Here is a 26,471-nt window from a genome sequence, read left to right as displayed (position 1 = left end):
TGAATACGGGTTTATCGAGTTTGTGCATTTTATCAAACTAGAAAACATACATTTGCTTGACAACATTAGCAAAGAACCAGTAAGAAATAGCTATGAATTAAGGATGAATGTGCTGAATGAATCTGGAAAGTCTTCCTGAAAAGATGTCTTGTTTCTTAGAAAGCCCCATACATATTTATTTTTTTGCTTTAAACTTAAGTCTTAAAACATTTTAACAGTAACTTCATTTTCCACATTTTAGCACATTATCAGTTGCAGGATTCCCACCCACCCCCCCTTTTTTTTTAGTAATGGGATTTACCTATAAAAGAATCTTACAATGCAGATAGCATTTTCAGTTGTTTTTTATAGCTACCCAGTGAGATAAAAAGAGCAAGTATTTTTATTTCTACTTGTAATATGAAGTCAGTGCTCTGAAAGGCTAATCAACTTTCCATGATTTATGAGACCAGTTTTTTTCTTTCTCTTCTTGTAGTTTAAACTCACATGTCCTGATTGGAGTGGGAGAGTAGCTTATCTATGTGCTAGCATTTGCCAAAGTGTCCCTTGCTTCATATGGTGAAGATGCTTTTTTAGTATGATGATACAATCCACTGTTAAATGCTTAAGTGTGGACATCCTTTTTTGGTTATGAAATAAAGTAGTACGTGGAATTTGTGATGAAAGCAGAAAGGATCTATGTTTCCAACAATGATTTAATAATTGGAATGGATTGCTAGAAGGGAAATATAAAATATCCTTCTCTAGAGGTTATTTTTGTTTGCTTGTCTTTTTCTTTAAAGATTTTATTTATTTATTTATTTATTTATTTGAGAGAGAGTGTGAATAGGGGGGAAGAGCAGAGGGAGAGGGACAAACAGACTCCACGCTGAGCATGGAGCCTGATGCAAGGCTCAGTCTCACAACCCTGAGATCATGACCTGAGCCAAAATCAAGAGTCGGACACTTAAACTGACTGAGCCACCCAGGCACCCCTGCTTGTTTTGTTTTAAATGAATTGTATTAAGTTTTCTGTGGCAGAGACTGTTTGATTATGGACAATTTAGTTCCTTGGTTCCTTAAGGATCAAATTATTAGAGTCTCATTTGTTTTACTCCTCCAGTCCTGTGTTTGACCTTATTCTGATAAACTAGCATTTTCTGATGGCAGTAGGAGGTGTCCTATTCCAGTCTCCCTTGGTAAAAATAGTTTACATAGTTTTGTTGTTTCTGTTTGTCAGGTAATGTGCTAAACTCTTTGCATGCATTATTTCATTTAATCTTTATAAGTAGGTGAACTCTTCCTGGCATATTGTAAGCAGTCAGTAATTATTAACTAAATGGAGGAGATATAAAATAAATAAGTAAAACACAAAGTATGTCAGATGATAATAAGCACTCTAGGGAAAATAAAGCAGGATGGGAATAGAGAATGAGTTTAGAGTGGTTTGCACTTTTAAATAAAATGACCAGGGATGGTCTTACTAAGAAGGGGAGCATTTGCGCAAAGAAGCTGAAGGAAGTGAAGGAAAAAAAAAACAGGGGAAATATGGGAGAAGAGAGTTAGAGATAACTGATGTGTTTGAGGACCAGCAGGCGTCTATTATAGTGCAAGGGAGCAGAAGGAAGAATAGTAGAAGTTAAGATCTGGGAGGCTAGGGTGGGAGCAGATTGTGAAAGGCCTTATAGGCCATTTTAAGGACTTTGGTTTTTATTCTGAGTGGGATGGGAAGGTAGTGGAAGTTTTTTTGCAGAGGAGTGACAATATCAGCTGTTTCAAAAAGGATCACTCCAGCTGCTGGGTTAACAACAGACTGGGATGAGAGCTGAGGGTGATCTGGCTGTCTAGACGAGTGTCCCCTTCCTCCCTCACCATTCCATGTGCATGCCTCCCAAAGCTGTTTTCTCAGTTGAAGAGGATGACTGTCCCTGATAGAGGACGAGCGTTCTTCTTAGGTCAAGGGTATACGAGTAGCTGCGCTGCCCTGCTCTTACCTCCAAACAAGCTCTCAAGGTGCATTAGGGTAGTTGAGTTTCCAGGACTCCAATTACATCCAAATGAGGTGCTGCATGAGGCAGTCTGCATTTCTTAAAAAAAAAGAACCAAAAAACCCCACAAAAACAAACAAAAAGCACACTGGGATGCAGAAGCAAGGAAACTGGTTTACAGGCAATTGGGATCATCCAGAGGAGGGAGATGATAGAAGAGATGGAGAGACGTGATTGGATACTGGACATGTTTTGAAGGTGCAGCCAACAAAATTTCCTGACTCCAGAGTTTTTGGTCCAAGAAAGTAGAGAAGGACAGGATTACCATTTACTAAGATGTTAGAGCTGGTTTCAGGACAAAGAGTAGGAATTTGGTTTTGGCCATCTTAGGTGTCCACCTGGAGGTGTTAAATAGGTTATTAGAATCTGGAATTCAAGAGAGAAAACTGGGATAGCACTATAAATTTGGGTTGATCAACTTAATGCTGTTAAAGCAGTGAGACTGGGTGAGATTATTAAGGAGGGGAGGTATACATAGAGAAGATAAGAGGTCAGGGACTGAGAGTTTAGGGGTACTCCAATGTTAAGAGGTTAAGAAGGTGAGAAGGAACCATAGGAGATCTTTGAGAAAGAGTGGCTAGTAGTTAGTAGGGTAGCCATGAGTGTAGTGTTTTGGAAGCCAAGTGTAGAATGTATTTCAAGGAGGAAAGATCAATTATCAGTTAAATGCTGCTGATAGATGAGGACTAAGTATTGACAACTGAGTTTAACAAAGTGGATGTTTTTGATGACCTTGACAAAAACATTTTTGCTGGCCTGATGGAAATGGGCTCAAGAGAGAATGAGAAGTCAGGAATTGGAGGCAGTGAGTATAGACATCTCCTTCAACGAGTTTTGCTAGAAAGAAGCTCAGAGGAATGAAGTGATATCTGGAGAGGTTGAGAGAAATAACATGTTTTTATGCTTGTTGGAATGATTGTGTAGAGAAGGACAATTTTATGATGCAGGAACTGGAGGGAAGAATCGCTGGAGATTTTCTTGTATAGATGAGATGAGCTGGAGTTCAGTGGAGGGGCTAGCTTACCTGAGAGTATAGACAGTTTCTCCAAAGTAAGAGATGCACGTGGGTTGTAGTTGGGGAGCTTATGGAATATCTCCTTTGATTCCTTCTATATTTTTCAGTGAAATAGGAATGTAGATCATCTACTAAACTGCGGGATGGAGAGGGCGGTAGAGAGTGAAGAAAGAAAAGACTGAAAGAAAGACCCGAAATAGTTGAGAAGAATGGGAGAGCATATGGACTGGGGAAATGTGGTGTGATTGCTGAGTAGTGTTAAGGACCTAGTTGAGGTAAGTTAGAATTCGAAGCCAGTCCAGGCTCTATGGTTGTATGGTTTTCTCTGTACTGATTCATCTGTGTGGGTGCCGGTCTGAAGTAGGCAGAGAGGTGGCTTTAACTAGCATTTGGGTATTGCCAGGTTAGTACCATGAAGCAATCAAGGGCAAGGGAGTGATTGTCATGAGAGGCCAAGAAGTTAATAATTGGGGAAAGACAGAAGTGAGGACATGAAATAATAGTAGTGGAGGTCTTGGCAGGATTGAACAATTAAATAGATTAACTGGTATGCTAGAGAGAAGGAGCTGGAGGTCAGACACTGGAATGTTTGAAATTTAAATTAAGGAGGGCTTATAGTTAATTGGTAGTACCAGTGTTTAGGGTATGATTGTAATCTCTGAGGTAGAATGGAGGACAAGATCATTGGAGGAGAGGAGGTCCAGGAACTGAGAGGCCAGGATGTTGGATGCTCATTGATATCGGATATTGAAATCAGTAAGAATTATGGCATTGTATTAATATTAAAATGATGTGAGCCTGGAGCTAATTCTTCAGGGAACGAGAGAGAGTGACTTAGAGGTTAGTAGATGACATCAACAAGGACTGGTCGTGGGTGGTATAGTCTAATGGCAGGAGATCGAAGGCTTGGGGTTGTTTCTAAACACAGACAGGAAGAGTAGTCTGCAAGTGGCAATGAGGAACAACACCCAGTTTGCAGACACAGTGGTGGGAGAGGGGCATAGGACAGAAAATGAGGCCTTATTTTTCCATTTAAAAGATCTGTGGGGAGAGCAGTGACCTTGGGAAGACCAGGCTTTAGTTAGAGTGAAAAAGAGGCCATTTGAGAGAGAGTAGAGGAAATTTTGCTGATGTTTGACCTTGAAAATCCAAAGTACAGGAGTTGGGGGTGAATGGAAGATAGGATCAGAAGAGGCAATGAGGGTCTGCACTTCTGACTTCTTGTGGGAACTGTTGAAAACAGAGCTAAAGGATATGATGAAGTTAGTCCTTACGTTTTTTTAAGATGGAGTGTGGTGAGACTGTGAGTGTTGAGGGGGGAGGGAGGGTTAAGATCCTGCACGGGTCACCCACAGTTCTGGGGGTACCTCTTTACTTTTCCCAGTGGTGGTGGTAAGGCCGGGGGAGAGATGGAGGGACAGTCTTACTCCTCCAGCATTTGGATTTCTGATGCCCTTTCTTAACTCCTGCTGATGGAGGGTAGGTGCTGGGGAAGAGTGGGTGGCCTTACTTGGAACACAAGGAGCTGAATAAATGACCAAGTATATGAAGTAGATTTTATCATCTCCATTTTACACGTAAAGAAACTAAGACTCAGAGAGGTAGAGCCTCCTGCCCAAGGCCACATGGCTAGTGAGTGGAGTAAAAGGAAATGAAGCACTTGTACATAGTGAAATGGATTAGGAGTCAAAGAGTAATAACCTTCTGTCAGGTAATACTAGATTGTCATTGGAGCCTTATCTTTATTTACTTCAGATCCTGCAATATCACTTGGCTTTATATTGAATTCTAAATGAGGGATTTAAGTAACAATCTAGTCTTCTCATAGACTGTGTTCTCTGTGTTTGTTGTCTAAAAACTTAAAGGAATTATGGGAAACGGGCCTAAAGGTACTGATTTCTGGTAGTCTTATTCTTAACCCACATCTAAATCCAGTTCAGCTTTATCTTCTCCGAGGAGTATTCTTTGATTGTTCTTCGCTGATCTTCATCCTTACGCAGTGAGCTTATGTGGGAGAAGTCTTGGTGTGTCTGTGTTGTGCGTGTGTGTTTTATCTCCCCAGTTAGAGAATAAGCACCCTGAGGGTATTTCTCCTTTTGGTTCTGTACTCCATATACAAAGCAATGTGATTTAGTCAAAAGGGGATCTGATTCTATAGCTGGCTCTGCCACTAATTTGATAAGATATTTCAAACCATTCCCTTCACTTTTCTGCGCTGTACTTTATTTGTGTAAATGAGAGGAGTTTCACTAGAGTAATCTCAGAGGTCTTTGGAAGTGATAATATCCTATAATTCACTGGCTGACTATCAGAATAGTTGGTTAACTGATACTTCTATTTGCATTTGAAAGAAACAATTTGAAAAAATATGATCTGGTGTTAGTTATTTATTACCCAGCTTAATGTTATTGTAAGGTTCAGGCGGTCGCCAAGCAGGATCAGAGAGAAATAAGGTTGGAGAGAAGGTGGGGCCAGATGGTCCCAGTAGCAAGTATTTGTGGATGCGGGACTGAGAAGACTAAAGATATGTTTGAAAAGCTTTTGCACAAAGGTGACAAGTGAAGCTGTGGGAGTCTGTATTTCTGAGATTGAGTACAGAGAACAGAGCCAAGGTTAGAACTTTCAAGAGAATCTATCTATATTTAGAGGGCAACTGGAAGAAAAGAACCTAGAGAAGAATATTTGAGTATAGAGAACTCTAGTAAATTTTAATGACAAAGGAAGTTTAGAGAGAAAAGCATCCCAAGAGGGAGGCAGTGATAATAGTATCAAATACTGCAGAAAGGTTAAGGAGGGTGAGCACTGAGAGAAGCCAGGCGCCCTTGCCTTGGTTCCTGAGGTCAGTAATGACATCGGGAGAGTGGTATTGGTAGAGTAGTTGAAGGTGGAATTCAGTATGTTGTTAATGATGCCGAGATAGATTCAGCAACTCACGGTTGAGTTCCTGCTAACTGTCCAGTGTGGTGTAAAGCCTGTGCATGCACACACACGCATGTGCACACATACTTTCCAAAGGAGACCAGATGGGATAAAATGGAGAGCATGGGAGGAAAGACTGGCCTTGAACCTGAGAAGAGACATGTCATCCATCATCTAAGGGAGAAAGAGTTGGTTTGCAAGTAGATAAATTTGCTGAGAGAGGGGCAAGAAGTTGAGACAGTTCATGCCTCATTATCTCAGTTTTTTTCATTCATACTAGATTATTGTTGCTAAAACGTTATATAGACCATGTTGACATATTAGTTGATTTAACATATATTAATAAATCCATTGGATTTTTCTCTTATTTTCCTTTGCTGTGTAGTGTTGCATACTGTTAACTATTGGTTTTTAAAACACTCTTCTTGGCTTTCACTAAACTTTTCTTTTGATTTTTCCATCTATTTTTTTCTATACTTCTACCTCTCTACTTCTGCTTCTCCAGTCTCTATTTTGTGAAAATAAATGTAATTCTATTCACTAAATCTCACATCTCTTTTTGCTGTATATGCTGTTCCTAGGTTACATGACTCAGTGTTGTGGATTTAGCTAAATAAATGTAGCTGTAACCTCTCCAGGAAATGTGAAAACTGGAAAAGTTTTGTGTTGCCACTTACTTGATAAACACATTCACGTAGGTATTTTGTGAGAACCTCAGATTCAACATCATCATCAACATCAAAATCTAGTGCATATTTCCACATACTTCATTCAAACTTTTTCTTCTGTATTTCCTATTTTTGTCATTTTGTGGCCTATTTCAGTTGTCCATTAAGACCTAATTCAGTAACATATTAACTAAGTTTCTATAGAATTTCCCCCCCCCAATCAGTGCTTCCTAACTCCAACAGAATATATGACACTTCTTCTTAGAAATGTTTGATGGCCTCCCACTGTCTCCAGAATGGAGTCTGAGCTTTTCATATCCAGGTTTCTTCATGAAACATAGTTCAGCCTTTCTTGCCTCCACTCCTGCCGTGACCCACAGAGCCGGTCACATCGGCGTCTCCAAGTCATCTGTTTATTTATGCTGTTCTCTGTCTTGGATGTTTTCCCTCTTCCACTCTACCATCAGATCCTAACAGGCCAGTGTCCCTCAGAAACGACCCATCTTTCAGGTCGGCCTCAACCTTTCCCAGTCACATTGAATCTTTTCTTCCTTGATTCTCCTATAGTATTTTTTAACTGCCCTTAAAGCATTCATCACAATCAATTCCTAGGTAGTTAAATGGGCGTTTGCTTTTCCCGTGAGGCTACAGTTTAGGAGCACATGGAAGATTGCTGTATCCCATATGTTGTCACAGTGCAGTCATCCAGCCCTGAGTAAGCAATAGCTCAACACTGCCCCAATGAATGAATGAATGAATGAACGAATGAACAAATGCATGGCCGGGTAAAATCTGACTGAAATCTTCTGGCCTACTAGTATATGAGGTGCCTTGAGGCCACCTCAATCTTAAAATTTCAAGATGGAACTCTCAGCTCACCATTCTACCTCTTTTTCTTTTTTGCTATTTTGGCACACTGGTTTCTGAGTCAGCAAGACTTGGAATCATATTTTGACCCTTCTCTCTCCCTTTCTCATCATGTCGAGTTCTTTGCCAAGTTCTATTGATTCTGTCTCCATGGTGTCCCTTGCATCCACTCGTATTTCATTTTTACTGCTTGCTTAGGCCCTCAGTTCCTCTGACTTGGGGAGGTCTCCTAATAGATTTTCCTGCCCTTATCATCTGTTCTTTGACCTGTTCTTAAAATAATCTTTGTAATAGGGGCGCCTGGGTGGCTCAGTCATTAAGTGTCTGCCTTCGGCTCGGATCATGATCCCAGGGTCCTGGGATGGAGCCCCACATCGGGCTCCGTGCTCTGTGGGAAGTCTGCTTCTCCCTCTCCCACTCCCCCTGCTTGTGTTCCCTCTCTTTCGGTCTCTCTCTCTATCAAATAAATAAATAAAATCTTTTAAAAAAAATCTAATAAAAACTTTCAGTAGCTTCTCACTGCTTTCAGAACTAAATATCTAAATATCCATGTATTTGTCATGACCTTCTACAGTCTAATCAAAACCTGTTTCAGGGGCGCGTGGGTGGCTCAGTCATTAAGCATCTGCCTTCGGCTCAGGTCATGATCCCAGGGTCCTGGGATCGAGTCCCACATCGGACTCCTTGCTCAGCGGGGAGCCTGCTTCTCCGACCTCTGCCGCTCCCTACCACTCTGCCTACTTGTGATTCCTCTCTCTCTCTCTGTGTGTCAAATAAATAAATAAAATCTTTAAAAAAAAAAACAAAAAACCAAAACCTGTTTCAGGCTTATCTCTGATTGTGTGTTATAAGTATCCTGAACTCCAACCAAAGTGGTCTATGTCTTGCAACAGCTTTAATATCCCCTAATTTCTCACTTCTTTGATTTTTTCATGCTGTTTCTTTGCTTAGTGAAATTGTTGAGAAGGTGTTGAACCTCTTCTATATTTTGGCTAACCTCAGATACCATCTCTTTCATAAAACCTTCTTCAAGCCCATAAATTAAAGCTGTATGTGAGTTTTTCAATTCCAGACCTCTAAGTGCTTTATTTCTCTCTCGTTCATTTTTTTAAGATTTTATTTATTTATTTGTCAGAGAGAGAGAGAGAGAGAGCAAGAGCGCACAAGCAGGGGGAGCAGCAGAGGGAGAAGCAGTTTCCTTGCTGAGCAAAGAGCCTGATGCGGGACTCGATCCCAGGACCCTGGGATCATAACCTGAGCCAAAGGCAGACGCTTAATCGACTGAGTCCCCCAGGTGTCCCTCTCATTTATTTTTCATATTTTGCATTGTGGTGTATATGCGTGTGTGTGTGTGTATGTGTGTGTGTGTACTTAAGTACATTGGAGTAAAAAGTCAGCAAAGGCAGAAAGCCTGTTATCTCTATCTTTAGGAGTTCCTAAAACAGTAGGATCTTGAGTATAGTGGGTGCTCAAGAGTATTGATTACTCTTCACCTGAGATATGAGATAACCCAAACCATATGCTAGTGAAAGGAGATAAGAATTTATAGTATCAGAACTGAGAAAAGAGCATTTAAAATTTTTTTAAATATTTTTTTTACAATTGAATCATTAGTAATCACAGAAGCCAGATGGCTAGGGATTAAGGAGTGAGTGGGTATTGAGAAAATGGAGCCAGTGAGGATAGATGCTTTGTTATGATGTGTAAGGTGGCAAACCTTGTAAGAAATGGAATATGATCTGTAGATTTGGAAAGAGACTTGTGAAGGAAAACCACAGGTGGTGTTTGAAGGAAAAATGACTGTGCTGTCAGAGATCCAAGTGCCAGAATTACTCCAAATCATACATTTTCATTTTTCACCTTGGCGGAGGAGTACTCCAGATGAGTCAGGCCTCTGAAGCTAATACTAAGTTTCAGTGGCCTAAGGTCACAAGGTTAGAATACATGTGCACACCGTAGAGTAAAAAGCCTTGTAAACATGACCATGTTGGGGACTGGCAAGGGTGATGTTCCCAAGTCAATTGAGTTTATATTTCTCTGTTCCAGTTCAATGTGATGAAATTATTTAGAGAGAAGATTTACTGAGCCAGTCATATATATATATTTTTAGGGGGTCTCTTCCCTTAATTATTACACATATATATTTTAAATGTAATAAATTTGAAAAAGAATCATTACTTAGCTAAATTAGAGTATTTTTCCAGTACATTTTAAAAGATCTAGTTTCTGGTAAAATCACTTAATATGAAAACAATAAAAATATTTAAAGAAATTGTAGCTTATATTTCTTGATAGGATGTCATTTCTGTTTACCTATAACCAGGGGTGTTGAATTTACACAGTGATAGCCCAGAGCTCCTGAAATAAGTGTAGCTATTGGGTTTAGTTTCCCTTTGACTTTATTATACACAAATATTCTCTTAAAGACTTTATTGTAAGAAATAAAATATTAGAATATTTCTATTTAGTCTGAATCTTAACTTCATATTTAAGACTAAGGCTGTAATTATAGAATTAGAAAATATAGATAGATACACACACATACACTTTGTGGACAATTTAATTTTTCAGTATTTATTTAGATACTGTATGGATATAATGAAAGGTAGAATACTCATTTCAGAAGCGCTAGACTACATTGAACTAAAAGGGGCGCCTGGGTGGCTCAGTCAGTTAAGTGTCTGCCTTCGGCTCAGGTCATCTGAGGGTCCTGGGATTGAGCCCCATGTTGGGCTCCCTGCTCAGTGGGGAGTCTGCTTCTCTCTCTCCTTCTGATCCTCCCCTGCTCATGTGCACGTGCTCTCTCTCTCTCAAATAAATAAATAAAATCTTAAAAATAAAGGGGGGGGGGATCATCTAGGCCAGGGTTCTTAACCTGAAAGTCCCTGACATTGTAAACAAATCAGAGAATAGCTTTGAGATTCTCAAAGAGGTAGAGGACCACCAAAAAGCACCACTAAAATAGTCTAATTGTTACTTTTCACAGATAATGAAACTGTAACGGGGAATGGGGAGTAAGTCATTTGGCCAAGGATACTGCTGTTAGCTCGATAGGACTAAAATCCTCATTTTTCAATTCCCAACTATTAACCATCCCAATGGAAATAACACATAGCCCAAAACCAGTTCCTAGCAGTTAACGATTATTTGTCATTCACTTAAGACATAATCTCTTTAAAGAAATATTTGCCCCAGTGTGCTAAGAAGTGTTTAAGTGGAAATGGGACACTATGATGTATAAAATAATATATGCACAGTAACTCCAGAAGGCAAATGAGATCATTTATCTTCCTCTATCCTTGTTCTGATCCCTCCCTCCCTTTACCAAGTTTCTTTTTAATTTTGTCTTGGATATTCTAGTCATGGCCTCTGATGATTTTGATTAGAATAATCCAATCTTTTGATCATTCTCATTCATTCTTTCACTCATTAATTACTTCAACAAATATTTCCTGAGTGGTCCTGGGAACAGAATGGTGAGCAAAATTGACATGGTTCCTTCTTTCTTGAAGTGTGTGGTTTTAGGGGACATAGATGTTAATCAAACATTTGTAAAGAAAAGTAAGAACAGGATTTCTTTCTTTTTTTTTTTTTTTAAGATTTTATTTATTTGACAGAGAGAGACACAGCGAGAGAGGGAACACAGGGGGAGTGGGAGAAGGAGAAGCAGGCTTCTTGTGGAGCAGGGAGTCCGACGTGGGGCTTGATCCCAGGACCCTGGGATCATGACCTGAGCTGAAGGCAGACCCTTAATGACTGAGCCACCTAGGCACCTCAGAACAGGATTTCTTAGGTAGAAAGAACTAAAAACACAAAGTGCTATGAGCCAACAACTACTGAGGGATCTGGTCAGATTTCCCTGAAGAGGTGATGTTTCAGCTGAAAACTTAAGAAGGAGTTTGGCATAACCATGCTCCCTGCAGAAGGGCCAACATGTTTAAGGATCTCAAAGAAGACCAGTGTGATGGAACTGAGGAAAAGCGAGGGAGAGAGAGATGTATAAGAGGAAGCTGGAGAAGGAGGTGGGGAGCAGATCCTGTAATGATTTGAAGGCTATTTGAGGTAAGAGGAAGTGGAAAGCCATTGGAGGATTTCTAGCAGGGGGATGACATTGACTGGTTTGGACTTTTTGGCCATTATGAATAACGCTGCTGTGAACATTCATGTACATTTATGTATATACATGTGTTCTTTTGTGTGGACATACTTTTAATTTCTCTTGGGAATATATTTAGGAGTGGAATTGCTGGGTCATTTGGAAGTTCTGTTTCATATTTAAAGAACTGCCAGGCTGTTCTCCAAAGTGGCTCTTATCATTTTACAGCCCTACCAGCAGTGTAGGAGGGTCCCAATTTCTCCGTATCTTTGCTGACATTTGTTATTATATATCTTTTTAATTGTAGCCACCCTAGGCGGCATGGAGTGTTATCTTACTGTGAGCCCCTTGCCTTTTCCTAGCAAGGCTTTTAAGCCTGGCATTTAGGATTCTCAGTGTCTGGCACCAGGCTACCTTTTTGTCCTTTTATCCACTTAGTTTGAGTAAACTACTCATTGTCCACAAAATATGCCCTATACTTTCCCAAGCTGTTTTTTAAAATTTCTTTTCGTGTATGCATATGCTTATAATATACAATGCCCTGATCTGTGCCTCACAATCTTTAAAGACCCAACTAGTTTTTTTTCTGTCTTCTTCATTTTATCACATTGAGCCATATGGAATAGTTGATATTTGACCATTTTACCTGTAGAAGTAGCAATTTTAAATGCTTCATTTTAATGTATTTTTTGCCTTCCTCTAAACCTGAAATTACTTCCATTTCCTTTGAGCCTTTTCTCCTAGTACTTGTTTGTACCTCTCATGGTATTAGTGATGTGCTGATGTGGTATGATGTCTCTTACAGGACTGAAATCTCAAGGGCGGAGGCTATTCTATAACCCAATGTTTTGTACATAGTAAGGGTTTGGTAATTGTTAACTTTCTTTAAAAGGAGTATGTGTACTGTATAATGAATCAATTTGAACAAAACAAATCAATATAAACATAGGATATCCGTATATACATAATAACTAACTGAATACACATGCAAAGATGTTGGGATGCCTAGATTTACTGGAAGGATCCAGTAAGAATAACTTAAGACTGGTTTCTCGTGGAAAATGAACCTTCAACAGAAGACTTAGTTAAAAACCACAGTTGGTCAGAAAAGACATTTAGAGAGTAAATTAAAAGATATTCAAAGTAGAAGGTGGGAAGAGCTTGATTCTCATGACCAGTGGCAAGGAAGAGGTTTGTATAGCGTTAGTGAATGTAAGCGTGGGCTAGAATTAGGTATGGTGGAGAGCCCTGACACTGAAAGCTATGATGATGAGATTTAATTCGATTTGGAGGCCGTGGGGTGCCTGTATAAGCACCTTAGTCATACTAAATGCAAGTGCTAAGGATTTGTTGGAGTGATGCTTGAGGAAAATTATGCTTGTAGATTTGAAAATATAGCAAGGACAGATGAGACTAACATCTCTGAGGTGAATGTAGGTAGGAGCTGGTCCTGGCTTTTTCAGCCAAGTTTTATTGCCAGAATGATACATGAAAATGGGAAATAAAAATTATATTCAATGTGAAAGAAAAGGGAGGAAGAAAGGAAACTACAAACTGTTTCTTCTTGGAAACTAGTTTGTGCTTTGGAGTATCTATTAAGTTGAGGTAAACAGTTCTGGGAAATGTAGTTCTCTGGAAAACAAAAATAGGCCAAATGAATGAATATTCATTGTCTACTCACAGTTTTCTCAGAGAAGTGTTTTTCTTCTCATTTACCTACTCTGGATCTGGACAACGCTGGCTCTTCACTTACTAGCTGTGTGACTTTGGGCAAATTACTCAACATTCTCTTTCTAGAGCACTTAAAGCTGTTTTTAAGAAATTGGGAGAAAAGCCCAGGGTCACAGATGTCTTCTTTGATGATGTCAGAACTATAACCTAGGGCAATTGTATTTTCATCTAGTGGTATTTCTGTCTTCCACCGCTGCTTTTTTTTTTTTTCCCACCACTGCTTTTAAGACTGCTGCTTTTCAACAGCTTGGTCGTTGAGTTCAAATAAATACTGAGTTCTTAAAATTACTAGTATTTTTTTCTTTTTTTAAGATTCTAAAGCTATTACATTTTTAAAGAAAAAAATTTTTTAAAGATTTTATTTATTTATTTGTCAGAGAGAGAGCGAGCGACCACAAGCAGGGGTAGCTGCAGGCAGAGGGAGAAGCAGGCTCCTCGCTGAGCAAGGAGCCCGATGCAGGATTTGATCCCAGGACTCTGGGATCATGACCTGAGCTGAAGGCAGACGCCCAGCCGACTGAGCCACCCAGGCGCCCCTAAAGAAATTTTCAAGTGTACACAAAAGAGAGAGTTGTACAATAATCCTCTAATGACCCATCACCCACACTGAATAGTTTGTCGTATTTGCTTTATCTCTTTTCCTTGTTCTTTTTTTTCCTGAACTATTTTGAAGTAAATCATGTCTTTTTATTCCTACATACTTCAGTGCACATATTTAAGAAGTAGGGGCGCCTGGGTGGCTCAGTTGGTTAAGCAACTGCCTTTGGCTCAGGTCATGATCCCAGGGTCATGGGATCAAGCCCCGCATCGGGCTCCTTGCTCAGTGGGAAGCCTGCTTCTCTCTCTCCCTCTGCCGCTCCCCCTGCTTGTGCTCTCCTGCTCTGTCTCTGTCAAATAAATAAATAAAATCTTAAAAATAAATAAAATAAAAAGTAAAAGCATTTTTTTTTTTTTTTTACATAATCTCATAATCACACCTGATAGAATTAGGAACAGTTCTTTTTATTATGTAATGCTCCTCCATACCACAGGATGGCTTAACCAACAATAATTTTTTTCTCCCAGTTCTGGTGGCTGGGAAGTCGAAGATCAAGTTGCCAGACAATTTCGTTCCTAATGAGGTCTTTCTTTGACTGGTTTGCAGATGGCTGTCTTCTTGCTATGTCCTCGAATGGCCTTTCCTCTTTCCTAGGTGCATTCATTGTTGGGGGGGGGTGGATTGGGGAGGGAAGGAATTGGGGGAAAAGGGGAGGCAGGCTTTTTCTCTCTTCTTCCCATAGGGCCACTAATCTTACTGGATTAGCAACCCCACCATTATGACCTCATTTAACCTTAATTACCTCCTAAAAGCCGGTCTCCAATTATAGTCACATTGGGGGTTAGAACTTCAACATAGGAATTTGGGGTGGGGGGCCACCTGGGTAGCTCAGTTGGTTAAGCTTCTGCCTTCGGCTCAGGTCATGATCTCGGGGTCCTGGTATCCAGCCCAGATCGGCTCCTGCTCAGCAGGAAGTTTGCTTCTCCCTCTCCTCCCCACTCGTGCTCTCGCTCGCAATCTCTGACTCTCTCAAATAAATAAATAAAATCTTTAAAAAAAGAATTTGGGGTGGGGGCATAATTCAGTCCATAGCAATGACGGACTTCATTTTTAAATGGCATTCACAGTGGGACATCTGGGTGGCTTAGTCAGTTAAGTGTCCTTGATTCTTGATCTCAGCTCAGTTCTTAATCTCAGCATCATGAGTTTAAGCCCCGCATTGGGCTGCACACTGGCTGTGGAATCTACTTAAAAAAAAAAAAATGGCATTCATAGTGCCAAGACACATGCTTCTATAATGATGATAATATTCATTTTTCTAATACTTCTAACATAATACTGTCCAAGAGACATAATAACTTCTTATTTTGTAAATACCAGGTCTTTAATTGTAGTTCTTGCGGTTTTTTCCCCTTTAGTAAATCTTTGGTTACAGTCACTGGGGGAGATTTATATTCTCATTTGTAATATGTCACAGCAGAAATAGTATTAATAAGAGGTGACACAGCAGCTTTGCCATTATAAGTATTTATGCAGCTAATCTGACTTGGGGGATAATACATGTGCAGTAATATTCATTTGTTATAAATAATAACTAATACATGTGCCAGATATTCTTTTTTCAGACACTTTCCGTGTTTTATTGAGAGCAAGGAGGGGAAATGATCTGTGGTAAAGAAAGAATCTTGGAATAGTATACAATAACAATATTGTTATATTAGACAGTAACAATATAAGAGGAGGAGCTTGTAGATGATTAAATGCAATAAAGTATACAGTTATTATAAAAATATATCCAGTGTACAGTAAAGGAAGAGTCATGCCTACAAGATGAATAGAGGCAAAGAGGGCATGGAAGTCTATGAAGGACACTGCAGGCAATGTCAGCAGGGGTAGCAAAGGAACAGAGGTGTGAAATGGCTAGAAGAAATAGGGAATCTGCAAGCCATTCCCAATGGCTTCAGGTGAGTTGAAGCTACAGCTAGTTATATAGAACAAGGGCCAGATCATGGAAGACTTCAAGCGTTATGCTAAGGAGTTTGGGCTCAATTTGGGAGGGATTGAGGAGTTACTGAAAATTTAAGTTGGGGGAATGATATTATCAGATCTCTGTTTTTGAAGGATCACTTTGGTATTGGTTTGGGGTGATATATTGGATGAGTAGGAGAAAGGAGACAGGTGATTTGCTGTAGTCCAGGTAAGAGGTGTTGAATTAAGGCAGTAAAAATTACGAGGGAAAAATGGATGCATTCGAAGTGATAGGGAGGTGGACTCTATAGGACTTTGGATTGATTGGTTGTGATGGGTTGCTGAACACTGCCTAGCTCATGTTTCTAACTGTGAGTCTTAAGCAGTCCCAGTTTGAAGATTTCTTCCATTATAGCTAAGCTTTAGCACTGAGATGATAGATAGTTATATTGATACAAATTTAGGGATTAGCAGAGCAGTGATGGCCAATGGATAAGAAATAAGGATGCTGAAGGTTTGCCAAAGAGATTATAAAATATTACTATACATTTCAGGTAAGATAGTAGAGAAGTGAGAGGGAGAAGGCGAGCAAAGAAGCATGAAGGATAATGACCAGTTGAGGGGCTGAGGGATGATTTGTCTCCAGCGTGTTGAAGATTAGATGAAGGAAAAGTTAAGAAAAGTGAGATATTTGGAAAGGATACCATCTGTCTCTAGACAGGGATTGGTTTCCTTGAGTTTAAGATTATAGACACTGTGAGTAGTTCCCAGAAATGATGAAGTCCAGGGTATGACCACAGAAGCACATTGCTGATGTGGGAATGTGGGTGAGGGGTGTAGGAACTGAGGAATTTTGAGATAGGTGGTTGCTGGTTTATCCTTGTGGGTATTAAAATTCCCATGATGATGGCTTTGGAGCAGAGAGAAGCTTTGGAGAAGAGAAAGTCAGACAACTGAAAAAGTCCTTAATGAGTGAGTGAGGAGTAATTACAAGGTAGGTGGATAACAGTAACAGGGAAGCTGTAGATGCAAATGCCAGGAGGAGGAGGAGGAGGAGGAGGAGGAGGAGTCAGTCTTTTACATATGAAGATGGAAAAGTAATACTAGTGTAGAAACATGATAGTGGAGCTGGGGAAGTGCTATTGTCACCTTTGGGTTTAAGATGCTGGAGAAGAGTCTCCTTTAGAAGAGACTACAGGGGAGTGGGTTCCTGGGAGGAGGGGTCAACTGAGGCAGAGAGGTGGAGGGAAAATTCCGTTGAAGATGTGAGGCATTTGAGTCACTCTGAAGTAAAGATTCTGGTGTAAAGGTTAGGAAGAGTTAGTAGCTGAAAGAAGACCTGAGCAGGGAAAATAGATGGAGGAAGCATAGAGAAGAAGGTCTGGCATTTTTGCAGAGAGGCTCAGGATGACCAGGATAGCAGGAATGTTTGGACTGACTGCCTTGAAGTTTGTGGGCCTAGGAAAAGTGAGGACCAAAGTAGTATTGGTTACTTAATGAGGTTAGCAGACTGCAGTCTTTGCTCTGAGTTCAAATGCCTTGCCAGTTACAAGGTTCTTACCCTCTAGCAGTTTATAATTTAAAAAAGAGGTGGCCATGTAACCCAAGAACTCTGGTCTAATGTGGCAAGTGTTAGGTGTAATTATAGAGTATAGGCAGAAGTCTGTGAAAGTGCAGAGGAATGAGAGGTTAGTTCTAGCTGGAACAGCAGGGGAGGACTTCTTGGAAAGCTTGCTTTTTAACTGGGTCTTAAAGAGTCGGTAGGATGTTAATAAATAGATGGGGATAAAGAGGCATTCTCTTTTGGAATGGCATGAGCAAAGATGTGCATTCAGGGAAATACAGAGCTTGTTTGTGGAATGGTTCATAAAAGATCAACATAGAGAGTTTGACCTCAACATAAGCAAGGGAGCAGTGGAAAAGGGCGGTGGACATTAGGTTGTATTATACCGGTGGCCCGTGGCGATCAGAAGCATGCACAGAGCGCATCTGACAGAAGGAAAAAACCACTGAAAATAGAGCTCTGCTTTCTAGGGTGTCTCTGGCCACCTCCATTCTGGCCATAAAGGGCAGCACTTCCTGTTTATACCAGGAGAACTTTGAATAGTTCTCCTGTGGTGTGTATGCGTATGTGTATGTCTGCCATCATCACAAGAACAGCCCTAGGATATACCCTGGCCCTATCTCTTCCAGTCTCTCCTTGCTTGCCTGGGGTTTAAAGCCTTTTGTAAACTGGTTACATTGAACTACACATCAGTGCTTCTTCACATATAACACGGTGGATTATAATATCTACTACCCATGTTTATGCATGTCTGGAAAGAGAAGTTAATAATTAAAAGCTATTTGCCACGTTTATGCTTGAAGCACTGATTCTTTGAATCCGAGACTGCAAGTTATTAATTACAGAACCTGGTTTTGTTTGTTATTTCCCTTAGATATATTTACTTCATACTTTGACTTTAAAGAACCCTTTGGTTTTTCAGTGGGACATGCTATTATATCTTCTCTGTCAAAATTATTTTTTCTAAGTAATACGCTACCCATAATTCCACATTGTGTTTTATTGTCTTTAATTTTGTCTTCTCTCAGAAGGTCATATGTATAACAAGTAGTATTGCACATGTGAACTTGCCCAAAGTAGACTTTATGAGGTGCTGGTTGCCATATCATTTAGAATTGTTTGGCTATACAGAATATAAAACTCTATTACAGTGATTTTAAAAATTGAACTTCAGGGGTGCCTGGGTGGCTCAGTTGGTTAAGCATCTGACTCTTGGTTTTGGCTCAGGTCATGATCCTCATAGGTGGTGAGATCGAGCCCTGCATCGGGCTCCATGCTCAGCGGGGAGTCTGCTTGAAGATTCTCTCCCTCTGCACCCTCTCTCCACTTGTGCATACCTTCTACCTCTCTCTCTCTCTCTCATAAATAAATAAATCTTAAAAAAATTGAACTTCATTTTTTTACATAAAAAAATCCCATAAGTAGGGAGTTGGTGTGGATTCAACTGCTCAGTGATACCATGAGGACTTACGTTCTTCCTGTTATTTGGCTCCCTGTTCTTAGCAGGCCAGCATGTTGGTCATGTTTACAAGATGGCTACAGTATTTCTAAGCTTTACATTCTTGTTCCAGTCAAGAGAAAGTGGGAAAGGTTAAGGGCTAACCTGCTGTTCCTGCTCACCTTTATTACGAAAATAAAAAGTTTCTGTAACTATTAACATAGTTCCTCTTAAATCTCATTGACCATAGTTGTGTCACACGGTTCTCCCAACCACAGGGGAGCCAAAAGGAGGCATGTCATGTTGGGCTGGGCACAAACTGCCCTAATCAAAGTCAGGGAGAAAAAAGAGGTATGTATGCATATGGAGTCGGCAACAAATAATGTCTCTCAAAGTACTGTGCCAGTTGATTATTTTACCTGTTATTTTAACACAGATGGCATTTAATTAGTAAGAAGTTGGCTACAACAACAAAACAGAAAAAAGAAGAAAGGGAGAAAACATTCTCTGTCAGTTTCTCTATACTTACATTACAAAACTAGATAATAGAATTTCTTATGACTGCTCCTTTGTGTAGTATTATTATATGTTGTTGGGTATAAACAAATAACAACTACAGTCATACCTTGAAATAGTTAATAAAATAAATATATGTTTGCATTTGAAAAAAATGTTACGAAGTGTTCCAATTGGAATACTGTTTTTAATCCATTTAAATGAATTTCTTTTGGGAGAGATGATTTTCACGTTGTATGAATATATAAAAACATTTTGCAGGGTGCCTGAGTGGCTCAGTTGGTTAAGCATCTGCCTTCAGCTCAGGTCATGATCCCAGGGTCCTGGGATTGAGCCCTGTATTGGGCTCCCTCCTCCAGGGGAAGCCTGCTTCTCCCTCTGCCTTTGCCTGCCACTGCCCCTGCTTGTGCTTTCTCTCTTTCTCTGTCAAATAAATAAATAAAAAAATCTTAAAAAAAAAACCCCAAACATTCTGCAGATGGCATGATCTTATAAATGGAGAACTGTAAAGGCTCTACCAAGAAACTGTTACAACTAATAAACAAATTCAGGAAAGTTGCAGGATACAAAAATCAACATGCAGAAATCAGTTGTGTTTCTATATACTAACAACAAATCCTCCAAAAAAGAAATTAAGAAAACAATTCCATTGTAGTAGCATCAGAAAGAGTAAAATACTTAGGAACAGATTTAACCAAGGAGGTTAAAAACTTGTGCAAACTATAAAACTATGATGGAAGAAACTGAAGGCATAAATCAATGGAAAATTATGCTGTGTTAATGGAGTAGAAGAACTAATCATAAGATGTCCATGCTGACCAAAGTGATCTACAGATTCAGCGCATTCTCTGAAAATTCCAGTAGCATTTTTCATAGAAAAAAACAATCCTAAAATCATTGTGGTAACACAAAAGACCCCAAATAGCTAAAGCAGTCTTGAACATGAAGAACAAAGTGGGAGGCATCATACTTCCCATCTTCAAACTATATTTCGAAGCAGTAGTTATCAAAACAGTATGGTACTGGCATAAAAAGACACATAGATCAGTGGAATAGGATAGAGAGCCCAGAAATAAAACCACACATACACAGTTAACTTGTCTTTGAAAAGGGTGGCAAGAATGTACAATGGTTTTGGTAAAAATGGATATCCACATGCAAAAGGATGAAATTGAACCCTGATGTTGCACCATACACACAAATCAAACCAAAATGGATTAAACATTTAAATGTGAGGCCTGAATCTGTAAACATCCTAGAGGAAAACAGGGGAAAATCTCCTTGGCATTGGTCTCGAGAATGGTTTCTTGGGTCTGACACCACTAGCATGGCAACAGAAGCAAAAGTAAACTAGTGGGACTATGTCAAGCTAAAAGGTTTCTCTACAGCAAACGAAACAACAAAATGAAAAAGGGACTACAGAATATGAGAAAATACTTTCAAACCATAGATCTGAAAAGGGGGAAATGGAGAGATACTGAGCAAAAGGGACAAAGTGTTAGATATAAAGTGAATAGTTCCAGGGACCTAATGTATAGCATGGTGACTGTTGTGAGTAATACTGTGTCATATACTTGAACTTGCCAAAAGAGGATCTCAGATTTTCTCCCCCCCTTCAAAAAAGGTAATGATGTGAGGTGATGGATGTTTACGTTAGCTTGGTTGTGGTCCTCATTTCATGGTATATACGTATATCAAAACATCATGTTGTACACCTTCATGTGTCCTACACAGTTCGGCTTTAACAGTCACACTCCAGTAAAGCTTAAAAATGGAACAAGAGAAAATGAAGTGACAATTTCTTTTGGAGGAGATGATTTTCACAGTGTATAAATAATTTAGTTATTGTTACAGGCAGGTTTATGGTGGACAAATTTTAAAACAATCTGGTTTTTAAGTGTCACATCTCAAGATGGATTATTTTATCAAAATCTAATGAAAAAATTTTGACTTTGGGTGTGAGGAAGACTTTCAGTATGTTGGGAATGGAGCTTTAGAAAAATATATATATATATATATTTTTTTAAAGATTTTATTTATTTATTTGACAGAGACAGAGATAGCGAGAGCAGGAACACAAGCAGCGGGAGTGGGAGAGGGAGAAGCAGGCTTCCTGCCGAGCAGGGAGCCCGATGTGGGACTCGATCCCAGGACCCTGGGATCATGACCTGAGCCGAAGGCAGACGCTTAACGACTGAGCCACCCAGGCGCCTGAAAAATATATTTTTTAATTAGAACTTTAAACTTCAAAGTGTCTGAGATTTTTCCACCCTTTTTTTTTTTTACTTTAAATAATTTTAAATTTGTTTTACTGATAAAAGGAAATGATGTAGATCATTCAGTTTGTGGCATAGGTATATTGTCATTATGTTTTGGAATTTAACAAACATAATACATGTTAACAGTATACATAGGCACTGTGGTAGATTTTGTGGAAAATGAAGACACAGTTCTCCCTTTTGGGGTAATTGGGGTAATTTAATTAAATTGTGATTACTTAATTATTTAATGGAAGAAGTAGGTATTTAAGACAGGCTTGTATAGAATTTGATTTAGTGGAAAGATATAAGTGCAAAGACAAGCTCATCTTTCTATAGCTTCTGTCCTCCTGCTTCTCTAGCCCTGTTGAACTCTTTGTAGTTTCTCAAGTGTTCTGGGCTCTTTGATTATTCTGTATCTTTGCAGTGCTTTTTGTTTGTATGTTTTTAGAATTCCCTTACTTGTTTGTCAGCTTGGCAATTTCCTGTCTTCCAAGACTGTTCAAAGAACATCTTCTCTGTGAAATCTTCCCTGAACTTCCTGGGTAAAGTTGGGTTCTTCCTTTTCCTTTCTCCCACAGTGCATTCTCTCTGTTTCTGTCTCTGTCTCTGTGTCTCTCTCTGTGTTTGTAGTGTGTTAACCTTGAAAGTAAAACTGTCAGTTACATTACCAGCAAAATGGATTTATTGAGGAATAACAGAATTGCAATTTGAGACATGCAAGTTATGGCAAAACCATAGGCAAGTCCAGAAAACAAAGGAGAGGAATGACTCTTTTATGTGGAAAAGGGGGCATTCAGAGAAGCAGTTATAAACTTCGTGTTATAAACACAAAGCCCATTGGACTAAACTGAGTGTTTGAAGTGTAGTGGCTTTATTTGGCTGAGTTGTGACAGTCTCTTTGGCTGGGCTGTTGCCAGGCAAGGAGAAAATCTTCCTCCTACTGGAGTAGTAAAATACAGGCTTCTTCCTGTTGGGAATGCAGAGGGCTGCAAAGAATAGTAGGGTGTGAGAGTTCCCCCTTCTTGCCTCCTGACTATTTTTTTTTTTTAAAGATTTTTTTTAATTTATTTTTTTGACAGAGACACAGCGAGAGAGGGAACACAAGCAGGGGGAGTGGGAGAGCGAGAGAGAGAAGCAGGCTTCCCGCCGAGCAGGGAGCCCCATGTGGGGCTCGATCCCAGGACACCCCCAGGACACCGGGATCATGACCTGAGCCGAAGGCAGACGCTTAACGACTGAGCCACCCAGGCACCCCGCCTCCTGACTATTTTAAAGGGGGCTTCCTTTATTCAGTTTCACAGGGCTCAGTATCATTATCACAACACACCATTTATTGATTTGTCTGTCTCTGCCACAGTTTGTGAGCTTCGTGAACATGAGGGCTAAGCTATATCATATTTATCTCCAAATCCTAGTGCCTGGTGTAATGGTTTTATATATTGGATCATTCAGTGAGTGGTCATTGGATGAATGAATGGATGGTTGAATAAAGAGAAAGAATTAGCCGAGAGTTTATTCAGGAGTACTGGGGAAGTCTGTCCAGAGGGAATGTGGTGAGAATACTTAACCCTGCAGGTGTGGAGAGTTTGTAATTTATTCGTATTTAGAGATAGGCTTGAACAGGCAAAGTAGGACTGGTTGGCAATGGAAGTTTTAATAAATAATGGAGTAATAATTAGTAAAAATTCTGACATTGTTCTTTAAAGCCCCCATTGTTGAAACACACTTGCTTTTGTATTTTGTAGTGCTTCCACGTCTCATTCAGAGAATTCGGTGCATACAAAATCAGCTTCTGTAGTATCATCGGACTCCATTTCAACTTCTGCAGACAACTTTTCTCCTGATTTGAGGGTACGTACGCTATTTTGATGTATTGTTTGTTAGCTGTTTGTGGCCGACACTGTGAACATAGCCTGGCACTAAGTAAGCAGGAGATCTTGATGGAGTCGTCTCCCAAGACTTACGTCTCTATAAAATAGCCCAGAACAGGTCAGCAGATTTGGAAATCTTATTTATTTGTAAATGAAAAGTGTGTAATTCATTTCTAAGTTTGATAACTTTGAAGTTCTTTACAAAAAGATAATGGGGTTTGTTGTGGTATAAAAGATTTTCATGATTACTCCCATAATGATAGCCACTAATAGCTAACCTTTTTTGGGTACTTACCATGTCCCGAGTGTTGTTCTAAGTCCTGTAATGAAATATCTCTTGTAATACTTTTTCCAGTTCTATGAAGTAGAGACTATTTTCATCACCATTCTAGGGATAATAATAACTCATAGAGATTAATAACATGTCCAAAGTCTCATCACTAATAAATTCTCTAGCTAATCTAGCTCACGTAGTCCAGTTCTGGAGCTAAGTCACTTAAATATTGTACTATAGTTGCTACACATCTCATTATAGTTTAAATATTCTTGTATTTGTTCAAGGTCTTGTTGCTATGAAATTAACCGCACCAGTGATATCCTGTAGCACTTTGTATGTTTTTGGATTCATCTGCCTTTCTAGAGCTGCTTATCTTTGAATGATGGAGAAAATGAATTTCATGTGCAGTGCTAACCCTTAAACCTTAGAGTCTTTTTATCCTGACAAAGTGGCTGCTTTCCCAGTGGTTATACTCTCACAATTTTAATGAGAACATTGTTTATATTCATGAAGTCATTTGCTGTTGAGCATATACTGAGACTGTATCTTTTTCTTGTGTTTCATTTTCAAAACAGAATCCAACAAATATAAGAATACAGATTACAAATATCTGTAAAGGCTTCTGCTTTTTTGTCCTTATATGTTGTGAATTGTCATAAAATAATAGTTTGGGTATAACCTGACTTTAAACATCACTAAAAATAATAAAGATTTATCTTTATAATCTGGATATATGTTGTGCTAATTATGAAGGCTTCATAATGTCTTTAGCTGTTATCTTGATGCATAACATACATTAAGGGCAGGGTTCATCATTAATAATAATGGATATAAACCCATTGTTCCCTCTCCTTAATTTGTTGCTATTTAAAAACATATCTTTTATATATGTATCGAACTTTTGTTTATTCATTATGTTAATAAAAATCCACTGAAGGCCTGTGAATTTTTTTGGCCCACTTCTAGGCAGATTATATTAGTTAAAAACATCATTTTTTTTTTTAAGATTTTATTTATTTATTTGAGAGAGAGAGAGCAAGTGAGCAAGCACAGGGGGAGGAGCAGAGGGAGAGGGACAAGCAGACTCCGTGTTGAGCATGGAGCCTAATGTGGGGCTCAGTACCTCAACCCTGAGATCACGACATGAGCCAGAACCAAGAGTTGAATGCCCAGCTGACTGAGCCACCCAGGTGCCCCACATAATTTATTTTTAATTTTGTGTTGTGATTGATGAAGAACTCATACTGGGAATGGGAGAAATGTCACTTTTGCTCCTTGCTATGCCTGCATTATTAATATTCAACCTGCTGTTTCTTGCCTGAAATAAAGTATAAATAAATGGTTCAAAATAAACCATTTGTGTGTTCTTGTGAGGGTTAATTTAGTTAAACTATTTAACTAGGCACACATGTGAATTGCAGTACATTGCAGGATACTGAAAGGTGGCCTCTGCTCTCAGCTTTTTTGAAGGCAGGTCTACTTCATTTCCTCGACACCTTACATATAAGTAAGAGTGACCGACTTATATTGGGACAAAATGAGGGTCATAATGTTAACTTGTATATTAAACATTGTAATTTATTTCTTATTAGATATTTTTAAAAATTTAGAACACTTTTTGGATTTATGGAAAAATTGCAAAGATGGTAGGGAGTTCCTATATACTTGACCTCCAGTTTCCTCTATTATTAATGTCTTACATTTGTATGGTACATCTCTCAAAAATAATGAACCCATGTTGATACATTATAATTAACAAAAGCCCACACTTTTTTCAAATATCCTTAGTTTTTACCTGATCTCCTTGTTTTTGTTCTAGGATCCCATCCAGGATATCCCATTACATTTAGCAGTCATGTCTCCTTAGGTGTCTCTTGGCTGTGACAGGCTTTTTGACTCTTTGTTTTTTGATGATCCTGACAATATTAAAGAGCACTCGTCAGATGTTTTATAGAATGTCTGATATTTTACCCATAGACCGGCGTTATGTCTTTTGGGGAAGAAGACCACAGAGGTAAAGGGCCATCTTCATCACATCATGTCAAGGGTATATACTGTCAGCATGATTTATCACTTTTGATGTTAACCTTAATCACTTGGTGGACGTAGTATTAGGGTTTTTCACTGCAAAATACTGTTTTTTACCCCCTCCTTTTTATACTATACTCTCTGGAAGGAAGTGGCTGTGCACAGCCCACATTTAAGCCCACCTTGTTGAGAGTGGAACATCTACATACATTTTTCGTAATTCTTCTGTATGGAGATTTGTCTCTTTTCTCTCAATTACTGCTTTATGCAGCTATTTATTTATATCAGTATTTACTTGTAGATATCTACTGTATATTTTGGATTTTAATTCAGTACTACTTTGTTGCTCAAATTGTCCCAACTCCAAATTGAGAGTTATTTCAGTCAGATCTTCTGTCCCTTTGATGTTTTCCCATCATTGTGGTTTTTTTGTTTTGTTCTGAGCTCTGTGTTACTACTTTACTAAGTAAGCACTACAGGATACTCCAGGCTCATCTTGATATTTCCTGCCTCAGTCTTAAAATAGTCATCCATTTCTCAAGGAGCCCAGTTTCTTTTATTGGAGAATGGTATTAGAAACCAAGATCTGGGCACTAGGTGTCCTCCCTCCCTGCCTCCCTCCCTCCCTTCCTCCCTTCCTCCCTTCCTTCCTTCCTTCCTTCCTTCCCAAAAAGGAACAAAGTTATT

General features: G+C 39.2%; 1 protein-coding gene across 2 annotated transcripts in view; it reads left to right on the top strand.

Annotated features, from left to right (window-relative positions):
* The window catches only part of MTMR2 (myotubularin related protein 2), a 114,657-nt gene that overhangs the window by 20,617 nt on the left and 67,569 nt on the right, over positions 1-26,471 (top strand). For both annotated transcript variants that reach the window (XM_021679109.2, XM_021679108.2), the window contains exon 2: positions 23,354-23,459. In XM_021679109.2, coding sequence (XP_021534784.1) covers positions 23,354-23,459 — 106 coding nt within the window. The remainder of the gene's footprint in view (positions 1-23,353; positions 23,460-26,471) is intronic.

The sequence above is a fragment of the Neomonachus schauinslandi genome, chromosome 11 (assembly GCF_002201575.2).
Source record: "Neomonachus schauinslandi chromosome 11, ASM220157v2, whole genome shotgun sequence".
NCBI classification, from domain to species: Eukaryota; Metazoa; Chordata; class Mammalia; order Carnivora; family Phocidae; genus Neomonachus; species Neomonachus schauinslandi.
This window is presented reverse-complemented; position numbering and strand designations above follow the sequence as displayed.